This window comes from Octopus bimaculoides, chromosome 25 (genome assembly GCF_046866305.1).
Source record: "Octopus bimaculoides isolate indiv1 chromosome 25, ASM4686630v1, whole genome shotgun sequence".
Taxonomy (NCBI): domain Eukaryota; kingdom Metazoa; phylum Mollusca; class Cephalopoda; order Octopoda; family Octopodidae; genus Octopus; species Octopus bimaculoides.
The window spans coordinates 11157623-11184821 of NC_142952.1; the positions used below are offsets into that span (position 1 = coordinate 11157623).

Sequence of the window (27199 nt, forward strand, 5' to 3'; positions counted from 1 at the left end):
TTTTAGGACATCTAGAATTTATTTCAATTCCCTTACTCTTTAGGAATGTCCAAATATTGTTAAAACTTTGTGAAAGGAAAATACACCAGATGAACTACTAGATTAACCTATACTGTCAAATCATGTATAACTTAGCAACAACACTAATCTTTAAGCCTAATTCTTCAAATATTCATGAAATTTTTCAATGAAATTATTTAACTGTCAAGTTTTTATATTACCTTTTATAATAAGCTCGTCATCTCGATATGGCTAATGTTATAAATTATTGGATTTATTATGTAATACATATAAAAATCTCAAGGCCTATAAGCTCACCAGTTTCACCGGAATTTAGCCAAGCCATCGCCACTGCAAAATAGAGTAATTTCTGTACCCTCTGAGTAAAATTGAAAGGAAGTAATGATCTCCAACCATGTATCAATATTTTAATATCGGAATCACTGACTGATAGAATATTTAGTGAGAGGAAAGTCATATTCTCCTCTTGTTGTACAGTATTCACTACAAGAGACGAGTCATATTATACTTACCGCCAGCAGATAAAACCATTGAGTAGAAGCCAATTCCGAGGGCCTTATCTTTCTCACTTGGTGTTCTGGAAAAGTATAATGGAAAAATGTCGAGATTATTACTATTTACTTCATAATTGAAATCTTACCGCGGTCATCATTACGTTTCGTCCTACCAGAGTTAATGAAATAAATAGCAGCCGATCGAGTCATCCACACCAATTCCGTCAAAATGCTTTTCTTTGAACGAATATTAAAAACAAATGTTGTTGTTAAAAGATTACTGAGTGAGTGTTGTTATTGGCACTCCGTCGCTTACGACGTCGAGGGTTCCAGTTGATCCGATCAACGGAACAGCCTGCTCGTGAAATTAACGTGCAAGTGGCTGAGCACTCCACAGACACGTGTACCCTTAACGTAGTTCTCGGGGATATTTAGCGTGACACAGAGTGACAAGGCTGACCGTTTGAATTACAGGTACAATAGAAACAGGAAGAAAGAGTAAGAGAAAGTTGTAGCGAAAGAGTACAGCAGGGTTCGCCACCATCACCTGCCGGAGCCTCGTGGGGCTTTTAGGTGTTTTCGCTCAATAAACACTCACAACGCCCGGTCTGGGAATCGAAACCACGATCCTATGACCGCGAGTCTGCTGCCCTAACCACTGGGCCATTGCGCCTCCACAGTGAGTGAGAGTAGCGTAAGAATATATGGCTAAAATCTTTATTTAGTTCCCGCTGAAGGACTTTTGCCATCTGAAGTCGATCAAATAAGTATTAGTTAAATATTAGGGTCAATTAATTACTTTTTTATAGATAGTAACTTTGTTCACAGGTTCAAACCTTTTATGTTCTTTACTGTTCCATACATTCAGTTGATGGACAAGAAAATCTATTATTATATCTCATAATCTTCAAAGTAGTCCATGCCTTACCAGTCATATATTATACAAGATAAGACAAGACAATATCTGACAGTGTCATAGGAACCAAATATATATCGTAAGGCATTATCGAATACCATTTGATGAAAAGTGTTGCTTGTCATTCCAAATGTGTATTACATATCCTAAGACATTATGACTTATAATAATCAATGATACATTGATTTTCATACCGATGTATACATACATACATATATACATACATGCATGCATGCATGTATGTATGTATATATGTAGAACTTGACATATCATAAGTTGTATCGTAGGTTTTATTTTTTCGATAAACATTTATCATATAACGTACGACATTAAGATGTGTCATAAGCAACAAAGCATAGATTTTCGTAGGAACGTACATAAGACGTGTCATAAATAGAAGTGTATTAAATCTCATATGACAAAAACAGGATAATTTACAGCTTAATCACAGAAAGACGGACAACACTAGAAACATTATTACAGATTTCTGAGCCTGCTCGAGCAAAAAAAAAACAGATTACACCAAAAATGATGTGCTATCAGCAAACCAGAGACTATCTCTCAATGTATGCAACAGTGTGAGTTCCGCTGAAGACATCTAAAGACTGGATAATGTACCATATCAATCCATTTATACACGTACTCACCTTACCATTAGAAGATAACCGGGTGGAACACTGGCCATACCAACAATGCCAATGATAGTCATAAGTACTATAAATAGATATTTGACCGGGCAATCAATGGGACACAGACCAGCAGTTGCTGACATTCCAGGGATTCCTTTGCAGTTGCTAAAATTCTGTAAAAGAAAAATGGAAATACAAGAAGCGGTAATGAATGTATACATATATGCACACTCAGATATAGTCGCACACATACACACACACACACACACACACACACACACACACCCTCCCTCTCACACATGCGCGTGCACGCACATATATAATATTGTCCGAAGTGTACAGTATTACATATCCATTACCGTCTTACCAATCGGTTTCGCACTCGGGATTCAACGGCGTGTTAGGTAACAATCCGATTATGTAACCCTGTGTTCATCAGAAGTAGCCGTTATGGAATGAAATATAGCGGCTGCCTCTATTCTTCGGATAATATACCCATTCTATTGACAGATATGCGAGCGCATTTTTCCTGACTTATGGATTCTTAGATTACTTACACGCGCGCGCACACACACATCTACGTGTATATACATATATATTAAGGTCCTAAAATGGCAGAAAGACACGGTACTTTCAATGCAGTTCTCAACCCGAGCCTTTGGTTATCTACACTCTTGTAGTCTTAGGTAAGATCGAAATTGTTCCAGTATAGAATATTCAGGTGTTATATTGACAAAACGAATGTCTGAGTCTAGCGAAGAGTAATATACAATCCAAATAAGGAAACAAAGAAATACGTTGTCACATCTTTAAGTACCAGTTACAATGCTTCTGTCCAACTCTGTTTTTAAAACCAATTCATGTTCAATATGAAGAGTTACGTAATATTTACAGTTTTAAACATTTGGGTGGCACTTCATCGGGGCTTGTGACAAAGCTGCAGCCATAAATTGTGCGGCTGCCAAACGTTGTTTTTGGTTTCAATCGGAAGTGTGTGTAGAGAGAGAGAGAGAGAGAGAGAGTGTGTGTGTGTGTGTGTGTGTGTGTAGTGAACATATAGAGGAATGAAGAAATAAAGATGGAAAAGGAAGAAGAAAACGGTACATTAAGATTAAAAAATGCTTTGAACTTACAAAATTATTTCCTTCCATACATCCAGCATGGCAGGGTGAGAAATAATTCTGTTGATCGGAACCACATACAGGGAAATACTGGCGAATATCACAATTGCAATCATCAACTAATGCCGACATATTGGCATTTAGGGAACTGAAAGGAAAACAGACGATAGGTATTTTTGTTATTTTAATCTCAGTTTGTCTCTCAATGAGTTCTGTTAGGATCAAAAGTAAAGGGTAGAAAACCCCCTTTGGTCATGAATGACCATGGGATCGCACCTAGAGACACAAGTCCGAACAGGTTTGTTTATGGAAGACCAGCAGTCAGTCGCCCATGCATGACAGTCTTCCCTCTCTCCATGCCACCGATGTTATTCAATGGAAAGGCAACGGTTGATAATTGATGATGATGATGACGACGACGACGACGACGATGATGATGGCTACAAAAACAAAAACATCAAGGACAACGACAGCGGAAGCAGACGCAACAATAACAACAATAATAATAACAACCACTTACAAATTATTCATAGGACTGTTGTTTATGAGAGGTGCTTCACAGCGCATGCAAGATGCAATAATCTCCAGGACGATGCAAATACCATATGCAATCAGCTTCATCAAAATCATCCCTCGTTTTTCAAGTCTCAATCGAGTAATTACGAGACAGCCAAGCATTATTCCAACCAGGGATCCCAGAAGCCCGACAATAGCTGTAAAGAGATGAATTTTAATAATATTATGGATGTACATAAATCTGAAAGCTGGCAGAATCGTTAGCGCGCCGAGCAAAATGGGGCATTTCTTCCGTCTTTAAATTCTGAGTTCAAATTCTGCCGTGGTCGACTTTGCTTTTCATCCTTTCGGTTTCGATAAAATAAGTACCAGTTGAGCATTGGAGGTAGATGTAATCGACTTTCCTCTCCCGCCGAACGGGCTGGCCTTGTACCAAAATTTGAAACCAATACTTTGGATGTACATAATAAACAGAACATATGTTTTTATGTGCTACTATTAGTTTTATGTCCTGAGAACGTGCCAAACAGTGTTTTATACTATGTCTGGTGTCCTAGCACAATTATCAAACATTTTCCCATAGCATAACGAACTAAAAATGGGACGAGTGAAAAGGCGAGAAAAGAAGAGAAGGAGGTATATATAAAAGGTGGAAGGTTGAAAAAACCGGAAAACGAAAAAGAAATCAGAAAGGAGCAAAAGAGGAAAATGGAGTTATTTCCCTTAGACTGTAAATTATAAGTTAAGGGTATTCCAATAACGAAGAATAACTGCATAAAGTTGGCATATTTACCTAAAATATAGTTGGTTTCCCAGACAGGAAGGAAGAACTGGTGCTCGAAATATTTTTGTAAGAACGACCGCAAACCACCGAAACAAAACACGAGTATACAATCTCCAATCAGCAAGAGAACGTAGATTGGATTGGTCAAAAGGCCTTTTAGTGAAGAAGGTAAATCTGCATGAAGACATAAAAAGGACAATATATATATATATGTGTGTGTGTGTGTTTTATGTATGAGTATGTGTATGTTTATGTGATTTTGCGCGTGTGTGAGTGGGTATGTGTGTATGTATACATATATATATATATATATATATATATATATATATATATATATATACAATTGCAGCGTGGAAGGTGTTTATAAGCCATTAAAAATAACACACAAAATCCGTTAGATTCACTTCAACATTTAAATTTAATTTGTCAAAATATTTTCGTCGCTTTGAGACCGCGACCTGTTTACTGACAAAATTCTGTGCTGCATCTGAGAAAGTAGTAGTTAGTTCATGATATATATGTACCTGTGTATGTATGTATGTATGTATGTATTATGTGCGTGTACATGTGTGCGCGTATGCATCTGTGTACATGCGTATGCATGTGTATATATATATATATATATATATATATATATATATATATATATATATATATAAAAGAAGTTTGAAAACGCCAATATATAAAAATTAATTTTAATTTAAAATTTTGTCAGAGATATTTTTAACATGTTTCGGTTCTTGTAAAAACGAACCTTATCAAAAATACATATTTAAAAAAAAAAAATTAAATTAAATGAAGAGTTCATAATTGTTCCTATATATATATATATATATATATATATATATATATATATATATATATATATATATATATATATGTATGCATACATACACACACACACACTCTGCTATTTTTTTTTCGGAGACTATGGTGCAAATCCTTCTTGCAAGGTTCAAGGAGATATTAATTTTGATATGTATCCAGTAACATGAGCTAAATAATAGATATTGTTTAGCGTCTGTGGTTTTGTAAAACATGTCTGTTTCTATTTTTTGTTTATTTTTTTAATCAGTATGTCTAGGAATCGGAGTTTCTTGTGGTTGTATTCCATTGTGAATTGTATCCTGGTGTTAATGTTATTGAGAAGTCTTTTGAACTCCAGGATCTTATCTAGCAATTTATCTCTTTCAACTCTCAGTTTGATGAGCAATGCGAAACCGGTCGTTTATTTCAATTATGTTGAAAGAACTAAACCTTATTCTATACAAAATCGTATAATATCTTTATTATCATGGCTTTAATATACTCTTAAATCCTGTAAAACAAACGTGTGTCTTTTTCATTTTCTCTCTTTCTTTTCACTCTCTCTCTCTCTCGCTCTCTCTGTCACTACATATATATATATATATATATATATATATATATATATATATATATATATATATATATATATATATATATATGCGAGTAAATATAAATACAAAAAAGGGTTTTTTTTTGTATGATTGTGTATAGAGGAATATATTATTTTGTTTAAAAGAGTTCCAACACTGTCTGTTTTTTATGTTTTATTTATATTCCTGCAGAACCAATGTGGGGTGTAGAATATGGAATATACAATATATAATATAATATACAATATATAATATAAAATAAAATAAAATAAAAATGGATGGCACCATGAAATAAAGTATTGAATCTAGATGAAATATTGAGTGATATATATATATATATATATATATATATATATATCTAGAGAGAGAGAGAGAGAGAGAGAGAGAGAGAGAGAGAGAGAGGGGCATAGTGATACTAATAACCTGGTTATATATATATATATATATATATATATATATAATTTAGTACGGTATTATCCATACAATTTCAAAATAAGATGATTAAAATCAAAATAAGTAACAAGGATATCCAGAGGTAATGCAGTACGATCGTTTCAAGCAACTCCATTTAATTGAACAATGCAATCATTTCATAAATTTAAATCGAGAGCAATCCTCAGCTGCATCGACATAGAATTTAATTAAATTAAAACAGGTGGACACATTAGTATAACTTTACCTAAAATCTCCAAGAAGGTAATTAGATAGACATGATGTTACTGTTTTATGGGGCCAGTTTTAATTTATAGACTAGTTTATCAAATCTTTCTATATCTAAGGCCAGAAGAACAAGGAACAGTGCCTGTTAGGAAGGGGGCTGAGGGACTCGACAGAAATCATAATGTAGGTGGCGAGCTGGCAGAAACGTTAGCACGCCGGGCGTTATTAGTGTTACTCCATGCATGATATTTATAGTTTCTTAGTGACAAGCAAAATCTGTAACAAGTCTTTCGTCCTGATACTTTAGTAGCTTCTAAGCTGAAGTGAAGACAGCATGTTCTTTCTCTGTCTCCTTACCTTCTTGGAGATTTTAGGTAAAATTATACTAATGTATCCACCTGTTTTAATTTAATTAAATTTCATGTCTTTATGCAGCTGAGGATTGCTCTGCATTTAAATTGATGTAACGATTGCATTGTTCAATTGAAACGATCGTACAGCATTACCTCTGGATATCCTTGTTGCTTATTTTGATATATACATATATATATATAGCTTTAAATCTTTAAATCTTTAAAGTGTTTCAGCATCAAAGCTGCGGTCATGCTGGGGCACTTGGATTATATATATATATATATATATATATATATATAATCCAAATTGTATTGAAAAACCAAGAAGACTGAGGACAGAGACAAGTGAGGAAACAACAAACATTAATTTGATGCTTAGGTAAAAGCGGAAGTGTCTTTGACGTTTCGGTGCTAAGCTCTTCTTCAGAAAGAAATGAAGAGAGAAAACAGATGGAGTGAGGGAAAAAACGGAGGAAGTAAAAAACGTGCCTGAATTGACTTCGCAGTCACTTTCAATAATAATCTTGTTCAAGAATAATACATACATATATACGTGTATGATTTATAAGATACATAATATATTGTATATTGTACGTGTGTGTGTATGTGTGTATGTTCGTTTGTGTGCGTGTATTTTCATGTGTGTATGCGCATGTGTGTATGCGCATGTGTGTATTGCGTGTTTGTACGTGCGCTTGCGTGAGTGTAAGTGTAGGTGTGCGTGTGTGTGTGCGTATGTGTGTGTGTGCGTGCGTGTGCGTGCGTGTGCGTGTGTGTGTGTGTGTGCATATATATGTATCATTGCTTATGCCTGCATAATCCTGTTGTCAAGAACGATGGCAGCTTTGATAATTATGTTTTTACCACATGAGTGTGTATGTATGTGAGTCTGAGTGTGTGTGTGTGTGTGCGTGTGCACGTGTGCGCGTGTGCGCATGTGCGCGTGTGCGTGCGTGTGTGTATGTGTACGCGCGCACGTTTGTATGTGTAAAATTGATGTCCCATATCACCCTACATTATTTACATTATTTACATTTGACGGATATTTGTCCTCACCTTGTTTGTTGTTAACACAACGTTTCGGCTGATATAGCCTCCAACCGAAACGTTGTGTTAACAACAAAGATGAGGACAAATATCCGTCAAATGTAAATAATGTAAATAATGTACATAATTCCTCATCTCTTAAATATAGAACTGTCATATCATCCTGTTGTAATCACAGCTTAATCGATAGTTATATTTTCTGTTGTTAATACTTGTTGCTTATTTCAAAGCAGCGAGCTGGCAGAAACGTTAGCAGGCCAGGCAATTTGCTTAGCGGTATCTCGTCCATCTTTACGTTTTAAGTTCAAATTTCCACCAGGGTCGACTTTTTCTTTCGTCCTTTCGGGTTTGATAAAATAAGTAGCAGATGACAACTGGGGTTGATTCAATCGACTTACTCCCTATCCCAAAATTGCTGGCCTTGTGCCAAAATTTGAACTCGCTGCTTGTCAATCACTAATTACATCTCGCAATCCAAACCAGTCATTTTTTTTAATTATTGCAGTCAATCCGTGATTTCTCCTCATGTGAAGATTGAGAAACGTCTTGGCTCTCAAACTTTTACTTCTCCTAAGGCCAATCACTTATTATGTTTCGTCCTGATAAGACGCTGTCTCCTTGGCAGGAAATAACACACAAAGCTAATTATATATAGGTGTGTGTGTGTGTGTTTATATATATATATATATATATATATATATATGTGTGTGTGTGTGTGTGTGTGTGTGTGTGTGTGTGTGTGTGTGTGTGTGTAGATGTATATATAGGTGTGTTTGTGTATGTGTATACGTATATAGTATATACATATATACGTACACATATATATGACGGCAGCATTGATAATCAAAGCAGTCTTTTGTGGACCAACAACCGGATCACCAACTCTCATTTCGAAGGGTATACGTTTGCAATTCGGAAACAAAAAAAAAACAAAAAAAAAACCCAACCAAATTCCAGGTGAAAAAAAGGGACAGAAATGCAAGGAAAATACCAAAATGTGATAAGTGGTACAGACTTTGTGGAATCATCAGGTTAATATCTCCTGATTAGACACTGTACCTTGAGGAATTAGGGCTCTCAAAACCAGAAAAGGAGAAAGCTAATTAGAAGATTACAGATACATGCCATTAATGGAACTGTAAGAGTATGTAAAACTTTCCAAAAGTTTAGTATTTAAATACAAAAGCACACGTCTAGACTCAAATATGCATATAAGAATATATACTTAAGAAAATATACAAATCTGTACATGCACTAACTCAAAATATTGCTGACAGCTATACATACGTGTACAAATACCTTGTTAGTGTTGCTGAAATTCCAATGAAAGAGCATTGGCTCTGGGTTAGAAACCGTCTCTTTCACAGCTGAAGAGAAATCTAAAAATAAAATTGGATAACATACGTTCCTTACATACATGCATACATGTATGCATACATATATACACACAAACACAAACATACACACATACATACGTATATATAAGCACAAACACATGCACACATGCACACACACACACACACTACGCACATACATACATACATACATACATACATACATACATACATACATACATACATAGCAGAATTTACGGAAAAAAACAACAACAGACGAGGACAGGTGGTGTAAACAACAAAAGGATGTATTAGTTTAATGCTCGGGAATACAGAAAGTCTTTAACGTTTCGAGCTACGCTCTTCAACAGAAAGAATACGGAGAAAACAAGGAGAAAAACACGGAGAAAAAAAATTGAATGGTTTGGTCAGCGATCTATCATGGCGTCTACATACATACATACACAGACAGACATACCTCCATGATGGCTGCTTCATCACGTCAGATGATAGCTGTCTCACATTCCAGTAGTGAGACATCTGTGTGGCACTGGATTTAAATGACAAAAGCTTGTACAACACTTTTGCCACTCTCTCGGCTACCATAGTCTCCAATAACAAACATTACAAAATGAACCAGTCCATCGCAGCGTTACTGAAGAAACAGGAAGAAAGAGTGAGAGAAAGTCGGGGCGAAAAAGTACAATAGGGGTTGCCACCACCCCCTGCCTGAGCCTCGTGGAGCTTTTAGATGTTTTCGCTCAATAAACACACACAACGCCAGGTCTGGGAATCGAAACTGCGATCCTCCGACCGCGAGTCCGCTGCCCGAACCACTGGGCCATTGCACCTCCACAAAATAAATGCGTCCTTTTAAAGCCTAGCCAGGCTCATGGGCTCGGTTTCCCAGTTTCAATGGCGTATGTGTTCCCCAGCTGGACGGGACACCAGTCCATCGCAGTGTTACTCGTTTTTGCCAGCTGAGTGGACTGGAGCAACGTGAAATGAAATGTTTTGCTCAAGAACACAACGCATCGCTCGGTCCAGGAATCGAAACCACAATCTTACAATCATGATGCTGACACCCTAACCACTAAGCCACGCGTCTCCACATCAGTCAAAATTACCTCGAAATTAACAAAAGAAAAAGAACAACATACTGACATACACACATACATATGTGTGTTTAATTTAAAATATAAATATATCATTTAATTTTACCTTTTAATTTTTCTATGAAAGATGGTCTTTCAGTTTCTTCAGTTTTATGATTTTCTGTGGTTTCCTTCACTAACATCAAAACTGCAGAGTTGAGATTTCCGGGCCGCGATTTAGGATGTTTTTCTTTTGGCATTTGTTTTGGATAAAACATCAAAGGAAATCCGAACAAGATGGTAATTGCAGCAATGAAGAGAAATCCTATCCACCAAGCACCAATCCAGTTGGGATCACTTGGTGTCATTCCTTTATCTGGAATAATAAAAGAATTACAAATATTAGAACTTTCCTTGAAAAGACGTTTTTCTTGAATTATATGGAATGGAATTATGGTGTCCCCCTTCTCTCCCACTTTCTCCCTCTCTCTCTCACCCCATTTCTCAGTAAATCTACTCCTCTCTCTTTCTCTTTCTCTCCCACACAGATGATCAAACACATATACACACATACACCCACTTATACACACATGCGCACACATATAGACACATACACATACATATATACACGCATACATACACACAAACACATATACAGATACACGTATATACACACTTATACACGCACATATATACAGATTTACTCACACACATGCACACTCACATTCGCTCACACACATGCTCACTTTCTCTCTCTTTCTTTTTCTCTCTCTCTCTCTCTCTTTCTCTCTCTTCTACACACACACACACACACACACACACACACACACACACACACACACACACATACACATGCACACAAACACGAATTCCACAGAACACATGTTAATTTATCGAAAATGAGATAAAACTATGCAAAGTGCTCAACAATAATATTTAATATCAACCAAAGGGATTTCAGAGCTCTGACAAACGCCTGAGTGTTAGAGATTATTCCATACGAAACACAAAACGTAGCATATTTTATGACTATACTGCACATTGATGTGTGCCTTCTTTATCTTTTCTACAGGGCTACCTGACTCCTGAAGGAGGAATCCCTCCCTGGACTCCTTCGTAACCGACGGAGTGCCAACAACACAACAAAAATTGTTTTGTTCTTACTCTTATTTTAATATCCTTTTTATATTATAAAGCGAATACTTGTATAAGCACTTTGGTGAGAAAACTTAATCCGGCCCGCACATGGGAAAAGGTAGCCCATGTCTGGTTTAAATGGTTAACTGATTAACCCATTACCTCCCATAATTCTATTAACTGGAATTTTTTTTTATGAAACTTTGATTTCTAGCATAAAACAGCCTTAGAAACATGCTGGAATGATCAAAATAACATTTCAAAATAACATTTTAAATAGAAATAAGCGAGATATTGGGTGAAAACTTAGCAAACCTCATTTGAATATCAGAGAAATATACCTAGTAGATATAGCAAAAAGGTTAGATATGTGTAAATATTGACAGATAATTACGAAATTCGTAATTTTTAAGTGATCTCAGATGAGATTACTGGTAGGTAATGGGTTAAATGATATGTAGATAGATAAATGTATAGGGCGGGAGACAACAGGTAGACAGAAAATATGTATGATAACTAGATAATCTGGACAGATAGAGGAAAACAAAGAGGAATATTAAGTAGGAAAAGGTAAGTTACACATCTGAAAGAAAGAATAAAGACACAGTCTAAAAGATAAAATCTTGCGGAGGTGCATAGTTCTTACCATCAAAATCCGCAGGAATTCGGCTAATGATGCCTCCCAAGACGAATATGAACGCATTGCCAAGAATCAAAAAAGCGATCATTAATCCTGAAAAACAAAATTCGTATAAGAATTATTGTGTAAGGTATAATACTAAGCAATTTCTTTTCGGAAGGAAGAATATTGATTGATTGAATGGACACGATTGAAATACCACTAAGTTGTTTGCCCAGCGTGCTAACAATTCTGCCAGCTCACGGCCTTAATAACAACAATAATATATGTTATGTATGTATAATAAGAACCACGATCGAAACACAATGACTGCAGCACAGAGTACATGTAGTTATATATATATATATATATATATATATATATATATATATATATATTGAGAGAGAGAGAGAGGGGGGTGTCATATAGATATAGGTATATGCGAAACGTATGAGAAACGAAGCAAGGTTTTACTTACCGATAAAGATAGCAGAGTGATGTTTTTCTGGCACATTATTATCAATGTAGGTTGGGAAAAGGGATGATCTTGGACCTTTACATACTCCGAGTACTATCATGAAGAAGACAAACAAGAAATATGCCGAGTGACTCTTTACCTGGTTACTCGCACAATTCGCTTCTTCAATAATAGTTGACTTGTCATCAGAACACAGATATATATTTGCTGTTGCTGCTGTAATGTTTATAGAATTATTTCCAATGGTGCCGTTCAGTGAAGCTGAATTTTTCAACAGTTCTAAATTACTGACTGGACGTAAGAGGTAAGTTAAGCTCATGCAACCGACAGTGATACCGACAAATAATGTTAAGATAGAGAATATTTTGGGTATATGTGCATCTCTTGCGAAATGACTAGCTAGAAGAACGACAAGCAAAAAACCAATATCATTGGCACTATTAATAAATCCAAACTCAGCACTGGACAATCCGAACTGTTTCTCTAAAGAGCTTACCTGTGATGAAATATAACTAGGCACTGAATATGTCATAAAATTGGTAAGAGCCCCTAAAATTGTGAACGTTGCAATGTTTAATCCCCGATTAAACGTGATATATCTCCATAGAAAACGACATGTACTTTCTTTATTTGTGTCGTCTGTTTTCATTGATTTCATGTCATTATTCATTAACTCTTGTTGTTCCTGGTCATGTTGAGCATCGGCAAATAAATTGTCTCTCTCATAAATTTTCTCCGAATTATTGTCGTTCAAGTTATTATCAGCAGGTTTCATGTTATGTAATTTCACATCCTCGTGGTCTTGCCCCTTCAAGCCATTTTCATATAAATTGCTTTCCATCTCAGCAAATATCAAAGATTCACTTTTTTTTTTTAATAAGCAGTTTACTATTTCTTATGTTATTTCTTCTTTAAATCAGGTCAGTGTATAAATATACTTGATTTTTTTTTTTTTTTGTCACCGCTCTTCACGTGCGTGTGTTTGTCTGTGTGTCTGCCTTTTACCCCTTGCCTGCAAAAAACAGAAGCAATAGTTATGTAAAAATTATGTAAACATAGATGATGATGATGTGATAATGATGATGATGTGATGAGAGATGATGAGGATGATGATGATGATGATGATAACAATCCTTTCTACCATAGGTACAAGGCCTAAAATTTGGTGGGGAGGAGACTAGTCGATTACATCGACCCTAGTACCTAATTTTTCAACCCCGAAAAGTTGAAATTCAAAATCGACCTCGGCAGAATTTGAACTCAACGATGATGATGATAATGATGATGATGATGATGATGATGATGATGATGAGGAGGAGGAGGAGGAGGAGGAGGAGGAGGAGGAGGAGGAGGATTTTGATGATGATGTCATGGGAATATTGAACTTTAAAATTTATAAATGTTATCGTATAAATTGAAAGATATCTTAGTGTGTAAGCGTGTGTCCGTATGAAGACCTTTCATTATTTAGAAACGTTACTGTTTCTTTTTCTTTAAACCTCTTGTTTCATTATCACAATTAAAAAGCGTTTCAGAATCGTTTACCGTTAAAACGAAAAAAAAAAAAAAAACCGAAGTATTTTCCAGGCAGCCAAATTTGGTTCAGATTGATCCAGCGGTTTAGCCATGCATAGAGGAAACACACACACACACACACACACACACACACACATACACATACACACAGACAGTAAGAATAAGAGTGAAGCAATTAGTGAAAGAAGAAAAGTGAAATTATAGTTTTATGAAAAGTGAAAGAATAAAAGTGAAATTATAGTTTTATGAAAAGTGAAAGAATAGAATGAAACTATAGTCTTATGAAAAGTGAAAGAATAAAAGTGAAATTATAGTTTTATGAAAAGTGAAAGAATAAAAGTGAAACTATTTTACCGCTGCAAAAAAATCGGAAGGGTCGTATGGAGGAGGCTACAGATCCCTATATGTGCAACGGCCAAAATTTGACCCCGCTACAATCTTCCCCGATTAATGAGAAACCTTCATACCAAATTTGGTATTATACCGCTGAAAAAAAAAACGAAATGTAATTTTATTTAATTCTTTATTGCCCACAAGGGCTAAACATAGAGGGGACAAAAAAAGGATAGACAAAGGGACTAAGTCGATTACATCGACTCCAGTGCGTAACTGGTACTTATTTAAACGACCCCGAAAGGATGAAAGGCAAAGTCGACGTGGGCGGAATTTGAACTCACAACGTAGCGGCAGACGAAATACCGCTAAGCATTTCGCCTGGCGTGCTAACGTTTCTTATTTCTTTATTGCCCACAAGGGGCTAAACATAGAGGGGACAAACAAGGACAGACAGTGCGTAACGACCCCAGTGCGTAACTGGTACTTAATTTATCGATCCCGAAAGGATGAAAGGCAAAGTTGACCTCGGCGGAATTTAAACTCAGAACGTAACGGCAGACGGAATACCGCTAAGCATTTCGCCTGGCGTGCTAACGTTTCTTATTTCTTTATTGCCCACAAGGGGCTAAACATAGAGGGGACAAACAAGGACAGACAGTGCGTAACGACCCCAGTGCGTAACTGGTACTTAATTTATCGATCCCGAAAGGATGAAAGGCAAAGTTGACCTCGGCGGAATTTAAACTCAGAACGTAACGGCAGACGGAATACCGCTAAGCATTTCGCCTGGCGTGCTAACGTTTCTGCCAGCTCGCCGCCTTAGACGAAATGTAATTTTATCATTCACCGTTAGTAACTGTTAGTACGCGAATAATAATCCAAAACCAGGATCAATATGCGTGTGCACACTAACATGCGTTTATATTGCTTTACTGCTGAGTCATAAACTACTAACTTACCAGGAGTTATTACTTTCTCTTGAGAAGAAATATTATCACCCACTTCCCCCTCCTTCTTGTCTTCCCCTTCTTTTCTCCTACCAATCCTAAATTTTCTCTTTCTCTCCTCCACCAGGCACGCTTCTCTTTTATTTTTCTTGGACTCTTTTCAAATGTATAAACACGGTGTCCCAATATATTAACTTACAGTTGACCTAGTAAATTACCCCAGCCCTATATTCACAAAGAAACTTGACCTGACTAGCTTCGATCTCACTAAATTCTCTTCCTCCTCCTCCTCCCCCTCCTCCCCCTCTCTGTTTCTTTATTCTTATTCTTTTCTTTAGCACCTTTAGACATTTTTTCCACTTCCTCTTTTACTCTTTCACTTGTTTCAGTCATTTGACTGCGGCCATGCTGGAGCACTGCCTTTTAGTCGAGGAAATCGACCCCAGGACTTATTCTTTGTAAGCCTGGTACTTATTCTATCGGTCTCTTTTGCCGAACCGCTAAGTTACGGGGACGTAAACACACCAGCATCGGTTGTCAAGCGATGTTGGGGGACAAACACAGACACGCAAACACACACACACACACATATATATATTTATTTATTTATATAAGGGCATTACTATGCAATAATGCCTCACGCTATGAGGGGCTCTAAGGTCAGACTACCATAAAAAACACATTTTTACCGAACGTATATATACATATATACGACGGGCTTCCTTCAGTTTCCGTCTACCACATCCACTCACAAGGCTTTGGTCGGCCCGAGGCTATAGTAGAAGACACTTGCCCAAGGTGCCACGCAGTGGGACTGAACCCGGAATCGTGTGGTTTGTAAGCAAGCTACTTACCAAATAGAATAATAATAATAATAATAATAATAATAATAATAATAATGATGATGATGATGATGATGATGATGATGAGACTTCTCCCCGGGGCATTCGCCCAGTACCTCGATCACCTCTTCGGCCGTGATTGGCCCCTCACAGCACTCAGCTTTTCGTGCCGAGAGACGCGGGCCGCCAGACAGGAAGTCCCTAAGGGCCTCGCCATGATCCAGCGCCCCGCCACTCCCGACCAACTCGGTAAAGTGCTTGTGAAGCGCCTCGCACATCTCGTCACGTCCATCGACCGAACACCCATTATCATCGACAAGAGACCTAATTATGGCATCATTGCCACGCTGGGTTTCTACCGTACGGGCCCATCCGGCAACGTTAATTCCCTCACAGCCCAATGCGCATACTTTAGCCCGAACTCTGCACCCCTCGTGTTTGGCTTTGAGGTGACGGTCCAAGGCCGTTCTCATTGCCAAAATGTGAGATGCAGAGCCCAACCTCAACACTTCCTCTAGGTCCTTAACTAGTTGCCCTTCTATTCTGGCCTTATCTAGTCGTAGCAAATATATTAAATGTATTAGTCTGAATATAGGGACTGGCCAACTGTAAACTGTAAACAGAATCTTCTTCTTCCCTCCCCTTCCCACTGACACACCTTTCAAATACACAGGCACACTCACACGCACACAGACACACACGCATACATACACATACACACACACACAAAAACGCACCCACACTCTCTTACTAGACAATGACACCAAAGATTCTCTATGAAAAGCAACTTCAAAACGATCACACCCGCTTTTGACATTCCTTTAAAACGCTAAAAATAAACTTATCATTGAAAAGAACTTACCAACTCTGAACCCAATTTTTTTCTTTTCTCTTTCCCATCGACACACACACACACACACACACAGACACACACACCAACACACTCACACACACACTCACACACACACACACACACACGCTCTCTCACTTTTCCTCACCCTCTCTTACTATCCTATATATCTCTCTCTCCACCCCTACACACTCAATAAAACTATATAAAGAGAACCGCTAGAAAGTTTTTTCTCAAAACAATTTGAAAAACCTACACGACTAGGTGAAAAGCGCTTCATTTAATATGTGACATTAATAAAAATCTGTAAATGTACAAACATCCAGGTTTCTGAGTACCTTAATTAAAATTTATTTCTATATAATTTCTGTACATCACCTCCAAACCTTCAAATATATATATATATATATATATATATATATATATATATATATATATATATATATATATATATATATATATATATATATATATATACGTATACACACAAAACGAGAGAAAGCAAAAGGTGGAGACTTTCAGATGATGAATTTTTAAGTATAAACATGTAGATATTTATATTACTAGGTCCAACTTACACAGAGTACAAACGACAGAAAAAATTAAAGGGGTGTAAGAAAGGTGATATAAGTCCAACAGCTGTTTCTGGGGATTCGGTGGTCCATAATAATGCTGGTAGATTTAGTTCATCACTATATGCGGCCGTATGGATGCAATTGACATTGGATAAGACGGGACTCCGTCATCAGAGTAAAGATGATCTTACATTTCAGATCTTAATTATTAGGAATTTATAAAAATCACAAACTGCGTAAGATCTGAAGTTCTAGGATGACACGTAAATTGAAAATTATTTTGTTTATCTCCACGGTAGAGTCGGTTTTGTTATACGGTACTGAAGCTTGAACCCTCACCAGAAGGCTTGAAAAACAAATAGACGGTTGCTACGCAAGAATGTTAAGAATGGCTCTGAATGCTACATGGAGAGCTCATTTAACCAACGAGCAACTTTATCAAGATTTATCCAAAGTGGCTGAGAAGATTCAGAAAAGAAGAATGGGAATTGCTGGTCATTGCATCAGGCACCCAGGAGAAGCTGTGTGTTAAGTGGTTTTATGGAAGTCAGCTAAACGAAGAATCAACAGGGAAAGAAAATATCTAACTTATGTGGACAACTTGCTTCGGGACAGCGTAACGGCAAAAACTGATGAATTAAAAACATACATGATGGATGGCGTGCTCACATGAAATCACCGAAGTGTCCAGGACGACAGCCAAACTAAACTAACAAACTATAAAAATTGTTTTGTGTATAGTAGAAGCACAATCAATCTAGTGCACAAAACTTTTAACAACTATCTAAACTCTATGGAAAACGAATGGGCATATCTACACAAGTGTGCACCCACCGAACCGACTTTGTTTCCACATAACTTCAAAATATGGGTATTTTTTAATGACATCTTTTTATAAATACGTTTCAGGTGGTGTTGATTTCGTCTGTATTGTGAGGCTATTTACATGCTAGGAATAACAGCCAAATTTCACAAAACTAGTGTTAGGTTAGGTTTAGGGTTAGGGTTAGGGTTAGGGTCAGGGTTAGGGTTAGGGTTAGGGTCAGGGTTACGGTCAGGGTTAGGGTTAGGGTTAGGGTTAGAGTTAGGGTTTGAGTTAGGGTTAGGTTTACCCTGTGGATCTATATAAAACCGGGGGGGGGGGATCGAAATTTTGAAATTGAGATTTTTGAAAATTTTTTTTCAGAATCGGAATCTCCATAGCCTAAAACGTGGGATTCCGTAAAAAAAAAAAAACAAGGGGGGAAAGGTTCAGATTACATATAGTCCATCTGGACCAATAATAATTCCCAGGTGTGAGGAGAACACTTTCAGAAAATTTACACGAGTCGGATACTTTTCACTCTGAATACATATCAGAGAGTATAGATTACGATTATACTAGGAAGACACAATGAAAAACTAAATGGTACAGATATATACTGAACATATATCACACGTATCAACAAAATGAAACTAGATGTTTCGAAGAAAATTTATATATATCAGTATAAATGCGTGTATGTGTCCATCCTTTGTCACCGTTTTTCTTAAATCAAATTCTGATGTAATCTTAGTTTACACACTCCAGAAAGATATTTGTAGTAAATGTAATTTTAAAATATCTATTTTTCTGAAAGTTTCTGAGAAAACAAAGCCGACACGTGTCAATTTTCGTAAACTCTATGCTATGGGGAAATAGAGTCAGGTAGGGGCTACTTGTGAAGGTACGCCATTTTCTTGATGGTAAATAAGTTTAAATACCTTTTCCTTAATTTTTCAGGCTATGTCTCCCGCTCCACTTGAGAGTTTCTGGTGTTTTCTGCCTTTCAGTCAACAGCAAAATTAATGGCGATCTTTCGATACTAGTCCACCACAACATATTTTTCTGCATTATATGAATAATTTATCCTGATCAAGCTATTTATAGCATTATCACGCGTTTGAGAAATAAATTTATTTCTGTATCATATATATGTGTGTGTGTGTGCGCGCGCGCGAATAAAAATAAATATACAAAATAAAAATAAAAATAAAAAATATATACAAAAAAATGGGTTTTGTATGATCGTGTATAGAGGAATATATTATTTAAAAGAGTTCCAACTCTGTCTGTTTTTTGTTTTATTTATATTCTTATAAAATTAATGTGGGATATAGAATATGGAATATATAATGTGATATAAATGGTAAAATGAAATGAAGTATTGAATGTCTTATTGAATATATATATATATATATATATATATATATATATATAATGTCATTTGTTAGGGAAGATAAAAAGAAAGATTAAAAACAATAAAGCGAAAAAAGAAAAACAGAATGAAATAAAACAGCAAAGAACTAAAAGTAGTGGAGTAGAAAGAAATATGAAGAGATTTCATTTTGTATAAGTGGTTATACAGTTAGATAGACAGACAGACAGATAGAAAAAGAGAGTGAAGGAGAAGAAAAGTCTGATCGAAATCAGTGTTGCACATATATGTGTGTGTGTGTGTATTAACCTATCTATCTATCTATCCATATATATACAAAATAAGAGGAATGACCAGCAAAAGTGGACTCCTATAAGATGCCGAATCATCTAACCACGAAAAAATATGTTCTCAGTAAAAATTAACGACACAACAGACTGTAAGAGGACAAGACAAATGAAAAAAAATTTTTTTTTTTTTTTTTTTTTTTTTTAGTATTTTTTCATTTGTCTTGCCCTTTTACAGTCTGTTGTGTCGCTATTTTTTTACTGAGAACATATTTTTTCGTGGTTAGATGATTCGGCATATATTTCTAGCATATAAGTCATTCCTCTTATTTTTGTATGTAATATAATTTTAATCTTCGGATTTTTTTTTTATTAATATGCTAGACCACTGGTTTTAATTGATTAATATCAATTTCTACCCTTATTAATAAATATCCATATATATATATATATATATATATATATATATATATATATATATATATATATATATATATATATATATACGTGTGTGCGTGTGTGTGTGTGTGTGTGTGTGTGTGTGTGTGTGTGTGTGTGTGTGTGTGTGTATGTGTGTGCTTGTGTGTGCGCGCGTGTGTGTGTGTGTATTTATCTATATAGTTGTCCGTGTGTGTGTGTGTGTTCCGAAAATTCAAATAGAAACACAACGGGTGGAAAAAAAAAAAAACAGAAGACAGACAGGTTACCTGGATAGATTGCATGTAACCTGGAGCGAGCCTTCTTCCTCGGTCCTGTTATTTATTTCGGTGAGTCATTTCGAATCAGAGCTTCTCCATTAGGCTTTTTTGGTTTTTTGTTTTGTCCCTGCAATATATTTTTCTCCTTTTGGCTAGTGTTTGCTTAATGCTCCTGGAAGAAATATGTCTAACTGACCACTGCAGTTCAAGCTAGGTCTTATTCTCCAAATGAGGTTTGCCTCCGTAATCGTGAAGCTGACGGCGTCTACCTCAGTGGATAGTGTCCGGGTGAAAATAATTCCTTTTACAGTGTTAGCCGTGTTTCAATACGACAATTCAGGGAGTGGGTTTGTGAAAACGCACTTTCACTCTATATGAACAGGTGTATTTTGTAAAACGAAAGTAGATTTCTGAGAAGAAAATGGGTTATACACCGGAAAAGCATAGTACTTCTAGTGATTAACTGGTTATTAGCAGCACAGTTAAGGATTATTGTCTCTGCCTTAGCGAAGGCGGACGCATCGATTTTAGTCGTGTTAGCTTGTTTGTCCGTGAACAAGATATCTCAAGAACCGCTGGATGGATTCGGATGAAACTTTCAGGGATGTTTGGCCTTGTGACTGGCACGAACTGATTAGATTTTGGGACCGATCCAGTATCGGACAAGGGTTGTGGATTTTTTTTTCTTTTTTCTTTTACTTAATTTTTGAGAGTTGTCGGGTTCATTTTTAGGATCTATTTTAAAACGGGGGCACCAGTATTTTCTTAACGAAACACTAACGAAACACTTTGAAACTTGGGACACTGGTAGAATGTGTCATATAAAACATCTTTTTCTCTTAGTCTTCTTAACAAAAAAAAGGAATTCGCAAGTTATTCCATGTTAAAGTTGTCGTATTTCTGTAATTTCAACCAATCACTGACGTCTATTCAGCTGAATAGAGTTACTGCTGGGCGGTCATAAAAATGTTATTCCCTGTGACATATTTCATCCGGTTTAATCGTAATTTATACGCATATATTGTTTATATAATAAATTACGCTGTGCGTATCTATGTGTGTAACAATTTTAGAGTTCGGATTCTAGAGTTAGGGTTAGTTTTAGGGTTAGGGTTAGGGTTACGGTTACGGTTAACAGTCTAGTTAGGGTTACGGTTACGGTTAGGGGATTAATACGATATACACCGTTACAGCGCTAACTGTTTTCAACTGAATAGACGTCAGTGATTAGTAGAAATTATCGAAATAAGACAATTTTTTACATGAAATAAATTCGAATACAAAAATTTTTTTCTGTTCTATAACACAAAATAGATAAGTATACGAAGTTTGAAAGTCTTTCGGTACCAAAAACACTACATAAAACATAAATGAAAACTGGTGCCCCCGTTTTAAAATAGATCCCATTTTTAGTCTTCTCGTTTCCGAGAACAGTCGAGTTTATTTCAGATATTATCATTTAAAAAATCATCTCTGGCCAAACGTTAGTGTTGCCTTGGCGGAGTTTTGCGCTCGAGTAAGTTTTGTTTTCTCTTTCATGTTTTAACTTGTTTCCCTCATTTCATTGCGGCCATGCTGGAGCATCGCTTTGATGGGTTTTAGTCAAACAAATCGACCCAAGGACTTAACATTTTTTTTTAATACCTAGTACTTATTCTATCGGTCTTTTTTTTCGAACCACTAGATTACGGGGGCGTAAACACACCAACACCGGTGGTCAAGCGGTTCTGGGTCACACACACAGACAGCAGCGCATGAAAAGAAAAGGTGACTTTTCCCGGTTAATCTTCGCTTCCGTTACCGCTTCGTATTCTTTTAGTGTCTCGCCGACCAGGTCAGTATGCCTGTGGCTCGACACTGTCACGGTGAGGTATATACAGTCTGTGTTCCTGCCTTTCAAGAGATTATGGCGAACAGTTTTATGGTCCTGCAATATTTGTGACAGACACTTTCGTCCAGTCAGAAAATCCTGTTGTATATCATTTAAGAGGTTGTTTTTTCACAAGGAACGTGTAGTGGAGTCACCAGAATGTAGTGTGTTTTTGTTGAGTGTCGGTGCGATAGGCATGTGTTTGCCTGAGAAATGACAAAGTGATAACTGGTTCAATTATAACATTTTTATTAGCTGGAGTTAATAAATACTAATTGCCACTACATTCAATTTTAACAACTTGCTTCGAGTTGCTAGAAATATGATGGAACCAGGATATGTTCGTGTGTGTGTGTGTGTGTTCGTTCTCTCATCTTGCTTGGCCGGCGAAAAATCTCTGTCTCATCGTAGCAGAGGTCTCATAGTAGCAGGCTCCCTGTCTGTCTGTCCCTGTGTGTTGCTGACCATTCTATTTATAAGAATCGTGGCAGCTAGAAGGACATACATACTGCAGCAGAGTTTGCACCTAAATAGGTCAGTTGCTGTCCAGTTGAACTTCGCCTGACATTATAAAAGAAAAGTTTCCGAATGATGTTGGGTCGCTAGGGAGAAGCTTCTCCCAAAGCCTTTATCGGAATTTAGTGGAAACACCCACACGAAAACATAGGGGAGCCACCCCACCAGAAAACAGTAAGTAGAGCCTTTTCTCCTCTAATACTTTCCTTTTTTAAAAAACATGGTAATTCTCAGAATCGGAAGCATAAATGTGAGAGGCCTCGGGTCGCCTTGGAAACAAGGTCACCTGTTGAACGACCTGAGGTCTTACAGTGTAGATGTAGCAGCCATTAGCGAAACCAGGCTCTCCAACCCGCAGGAACTCGCAGCCCTTTTTGGCGGGTACGAGATTTTCCTATCTCCGTGTCGGCCGGGAGCGGGCGGTGGAGGTACTGCGGTGCTATTTCGGAAAGGCCTAGACTTGAAAATAAAGGCAGTCTTCCTGGATCCGGAAGATAAGTTGGTGGTCCTGGACGTCGATAGTAGTGATGGCGCTGCTTTCAGACTACTGGCTGCCTACGCTCCGACAGGAGCAGGGCAGTCGGATTATTTCAAACGTCTGGAGGTTTTCCTAGGTACTTCTCGCACTTTAGTGCTAGTTGGGGACTGGAACGCTGTCCTAGACGAACGTATTGATAGGGTGGGTGCGGGAGCATCTAATAGGAAAGGGGGATGCAAGAGCCTCGCCAACCTGCTCAAACGCTTTCAGCTGTCCGACAGGTATCGACTAGACAACCCGAATGTGCCAATGTGGACTTGGACTAATCGCATCGGGTCGTCTAGATCGTACTTAGATAGATTTTTCTGTAGGCCAGCGGATAAGGATAGCATAGGGTGTCCACAATTCAACATAGTCGGCTACACGGACCACAAATTCGTGATCTGTACGGTCGACTTAGATAGGCTCCATAGACAAGGCCCCGGTTACTGGAAGCTAAACACGTCGATAACGGCGTGCAAAGCCTACAGAGACCGGATTAGTTTATTAGTTAAGAGGGCTTTAACCGGGGCAATCATCAACAACAACTGGTGGTTCGCCCTGAAGCGGGAAATTAGAGCAGAATCAATTAGGTTTAGTAAGGCTCTAGCTGTAGAACGTAAGAAAACAGAGCGGGATTTAGTTAACAAACTAGACGAGGCTCTTAGGACAGGCATCGCAACCAACGTGTTAGCAGCGAAGTTGGCCCTCGACCAACACTTTGATGCCAAGCTTGAAGGCTGCGTTGTCAGAGCTAAAGCACTTTCGGTAAGCGGGGAGGGGACTAAGGCCGCTCGATGGGCCCGCGTGGTTGAGGCGAAGCGTGGGAACAGAGCGACCATTCGGTCTTTGGTGGACCAGAACGACTGCGAGATTTCGGGACAGATTTTCGAAGCAGATGTGTTCAGCCTTTCAGCAGCACTTTGCTCAATTGTTCGGGACGAACGGTAGGACGGACGACGGAACAGACTTCGGTGTGTACCTAGACGGCCTGCCGCAACTCTCGACCTGCGAGGCCGAGTGCTGCGAAGGACCCATATCTGCCTGGGAAGTACAGGAAGCGATGAAAGGCTGCACGAGAGGTAGATCGCCGGGTTTGGATGGTCTGCCTTACGAGCTTTATACGTCAATGCCAGACTTGTTTGCGGGCGTCTTGGCAAACGTCTACTGCAACTGGCAACAAAACGGGAGAATTCCTGCTTTTGTCTGTCGAGGAGTGGTGGCTTTACTAAGAAAGGACCCAAACAAGGGGAACATTATAGGGAACTTTAGGCCCATCACTCTGCTCAACACAGAGTTGAAGATCTTGGCCAAGGTGCTAGCCAAGAGATTGGCGCCTGTCGTGGGCAAACTGATCGGCAAGGCGCAGAGATGCGCTGTGCCGACCAGGTCTATCCACGACAACCTCCATCTCATGCGCTACATCATAGAGAGGGTGGGTAACGAAGCTGGCGCGGGTGGGGCTTTGATCAATTTAGATCAGTCTAAAGCCTTCGATAGGGTCGACCATCGATACCTGGCAGCTGTTCTCAAGGCAGCTGGCTTCGGTCCGGTCTTCCGTGGGTGGATAGCTGCTTTATACAGCGGCATCTGCTCGGTCATACGGGTGAACGGTCATCTATCGGAACCGTTCAACATCTCGCGTTCGGTTCGCCAAGGGTGTCCTCTCTCCTCCCTTCTGTATGTATTGACGCACGAGCCATTACTGCGGAAGTTGGAGGCTTTGAGGGGCGTCCCGCGTGATCTGGGATGTGGAAGGAGCGTGTCTGCCTATACCGACGACGTCACCGTGATGGTGTCGAGCCACAGGCATATTGACCTGATTGGCGAGACACTAAACGAGTATGAAGCGGTGACAGGTGCGAAAATTAACGCGGAAAAGTCAGTGGGCTTGCAACTAGGCACCTGGAGGGGCAAATCCATGCCGTCCAACAGCGTCGTAGGGTGCTGGACAGACGGACCCGTTAAACTGATCGGGGTCTGGTTCGGTCCGGACCTCCAGTTGGAGAAAAACTGGGAAGAAGTGACGAACAGGGTGGCCAACCTCACCCAGAAATGGGCTGAGAGGAAGCTCTCCTTGAAAGGTCGAGCGGAGGTGGCGAATGCGTACATCGCATCCGTCATCTATTACCGTTTGACCGTCGTCCCTTGTCCCGACCGCTGGTTAACCAAGATAGTACGCTTGCTCTTCAACTTTTTGTGGAAGGGTCAGGTACCACTGGTCAGGCGCTCCATCTGCTGTCAACAGCCGCTGAATGGATGCCTTGGTATGCCGTGGTTGCTGATGCGCAAACATGCGCTCAGGCTACGACATCTCAAGCGTTTCGTGGACGGTGAACAGGTGTGGTCGCCTTTCGTCAGACGCGATTTTCTGCAGCTAGTTTCTTTAACAGAGCTGCAATCCTGGATCAAACGTAGACCGAGAAAGGGCGCTTGGCACCTCGAGTGCCGCCAAGCTCTCACCTCCCTCAGTCAGGCGGGCAGTGCGATCGGTAGTAGCTCCACTCTAGCGTTCTATAGAGGGTTAGTGGGAGAAAAGTGCGACGACGTTCTCGGGGAAACTCTAGGCGTCGAGGATAATCAGCTAAGCAGTCTGTTCAGGAGAACTTTCGGGCCGGGGCCCATGGATAATTTCCAAAGGTCCCTCGTCTGGCAGTGCTACCGAGGTGCGCTACGTGTTCGAGATAAACTCTACCGACATGGAAGTGCCGTCAACCGGGCCTGCCCGAGGTGCGCTCAGGACGACGAAACCGTTCTGCACGCACTCGTCCAGTGCCCGAGCATTGCTGACCTGTGGGTCTATATCGAACAGCTACTGTCACGTGTAGGACGGATCCGGCTATCAGCTGGATCCATCGTGAGAATTGACCCGCCGACCTCCTTTAACCAGGAGGGCAAGACAATCTTCCTATGCCTAGTGGCTGTAGCGAAAGAGGTGATATGGTGGACCCGTTTGAAAGAGCTAAAGACAGACACTTTCCTCTTTGGCCAAGGCCTCATCAACTTTTTCAAGTTCCACTTGAAAAGGAAGATGAGAGTAGAGAGGGAAGTGCTGTCTCATAGCAAATTCGTTGAAAGATGGGTGACTGTTGGAAGAATGGCCAGTATAAACGGACCAATTCTGAGAATACACTTGTAAAAAAAAAAAAAAGAAAAAAAAAAAAGAGAAAAAAAAGGTAATGTAAAAGGAGAAAGGGCTCTATACCCCTTTCTTATTTTTTCTGACCAGGCTCCCGTGGTTTTATGGGTTTTTCCACGTGTAACCTTTCCTTTTTCGAAGCGCCTCCCCCTTTGGGAGTTCTACTTATTTATTTATCTATTTATTTATCTATTTATTTATTATATCTTTCTCCGTTTTCTTCCTCTGTTTAGACGAACTTTCCTACCTTTTCGGACAAAACCTTTTGTAACCTTCGTCCTGTTTTTGTCCTTATATGTTTTTAATTGA

General features: G+C 38.6%; 1 protein-coding gene across 3 annotated transcripts in view; it reads right to left on the reverse strand.

Annotated features, from left to right (window-relative positions):
* Positions 1-21318, reverse strand: part of LOC106872338 (solute carrier organic anion transporter family member 2A1) — a 22573-nt gene extending 1255 nt beyond the window's left edge. Inside the window, exons 1-10 of one of the 3 annotated variants that reach the window (XM_089341578.1) lie at positions 20858-21318; positions 19430-19553; positions 12601-13612; positions 12150-12236; positions 10494-10742; positions 4491-4655; positions 3702-3894; positions 3194-3329; positions 2079-2233; positions 534-598 (exon numbers count right to left, since the gene is read on the reverse strand). In XM_089341578.1, the coding sequence (XP_089197704.1) occupies positions 534-598; positions 2079-2233; positions 3194-3329; positions 3702-3894; positions 4491-4655; positions 10494-10742; positions 12150-12236; positions 12601-13441 (1891 nt within the window). In that variant the 5' untranslated portion in view covers positions 13442-13612; positions 19430-19553; positions 20858-21318. Of the gene's footprint in view, positions 1-533; positions 599-2078; positions 2234-3193; positions 3330-3701; positions 3895-4490; positions 4656-10493; positions 10743-12149; positions 12237-12600; positions 13613-14490; positions 14630-19429; positions 19554-20857 lie in introns of those variants that run through there. The other 2 variants (XM_089341579.1, XM_089341580.1) reach the window with 2 other exon arrangements.
* Between the last annotated feature and the right edge of the window lie 5881 nt (positions 21319-27199).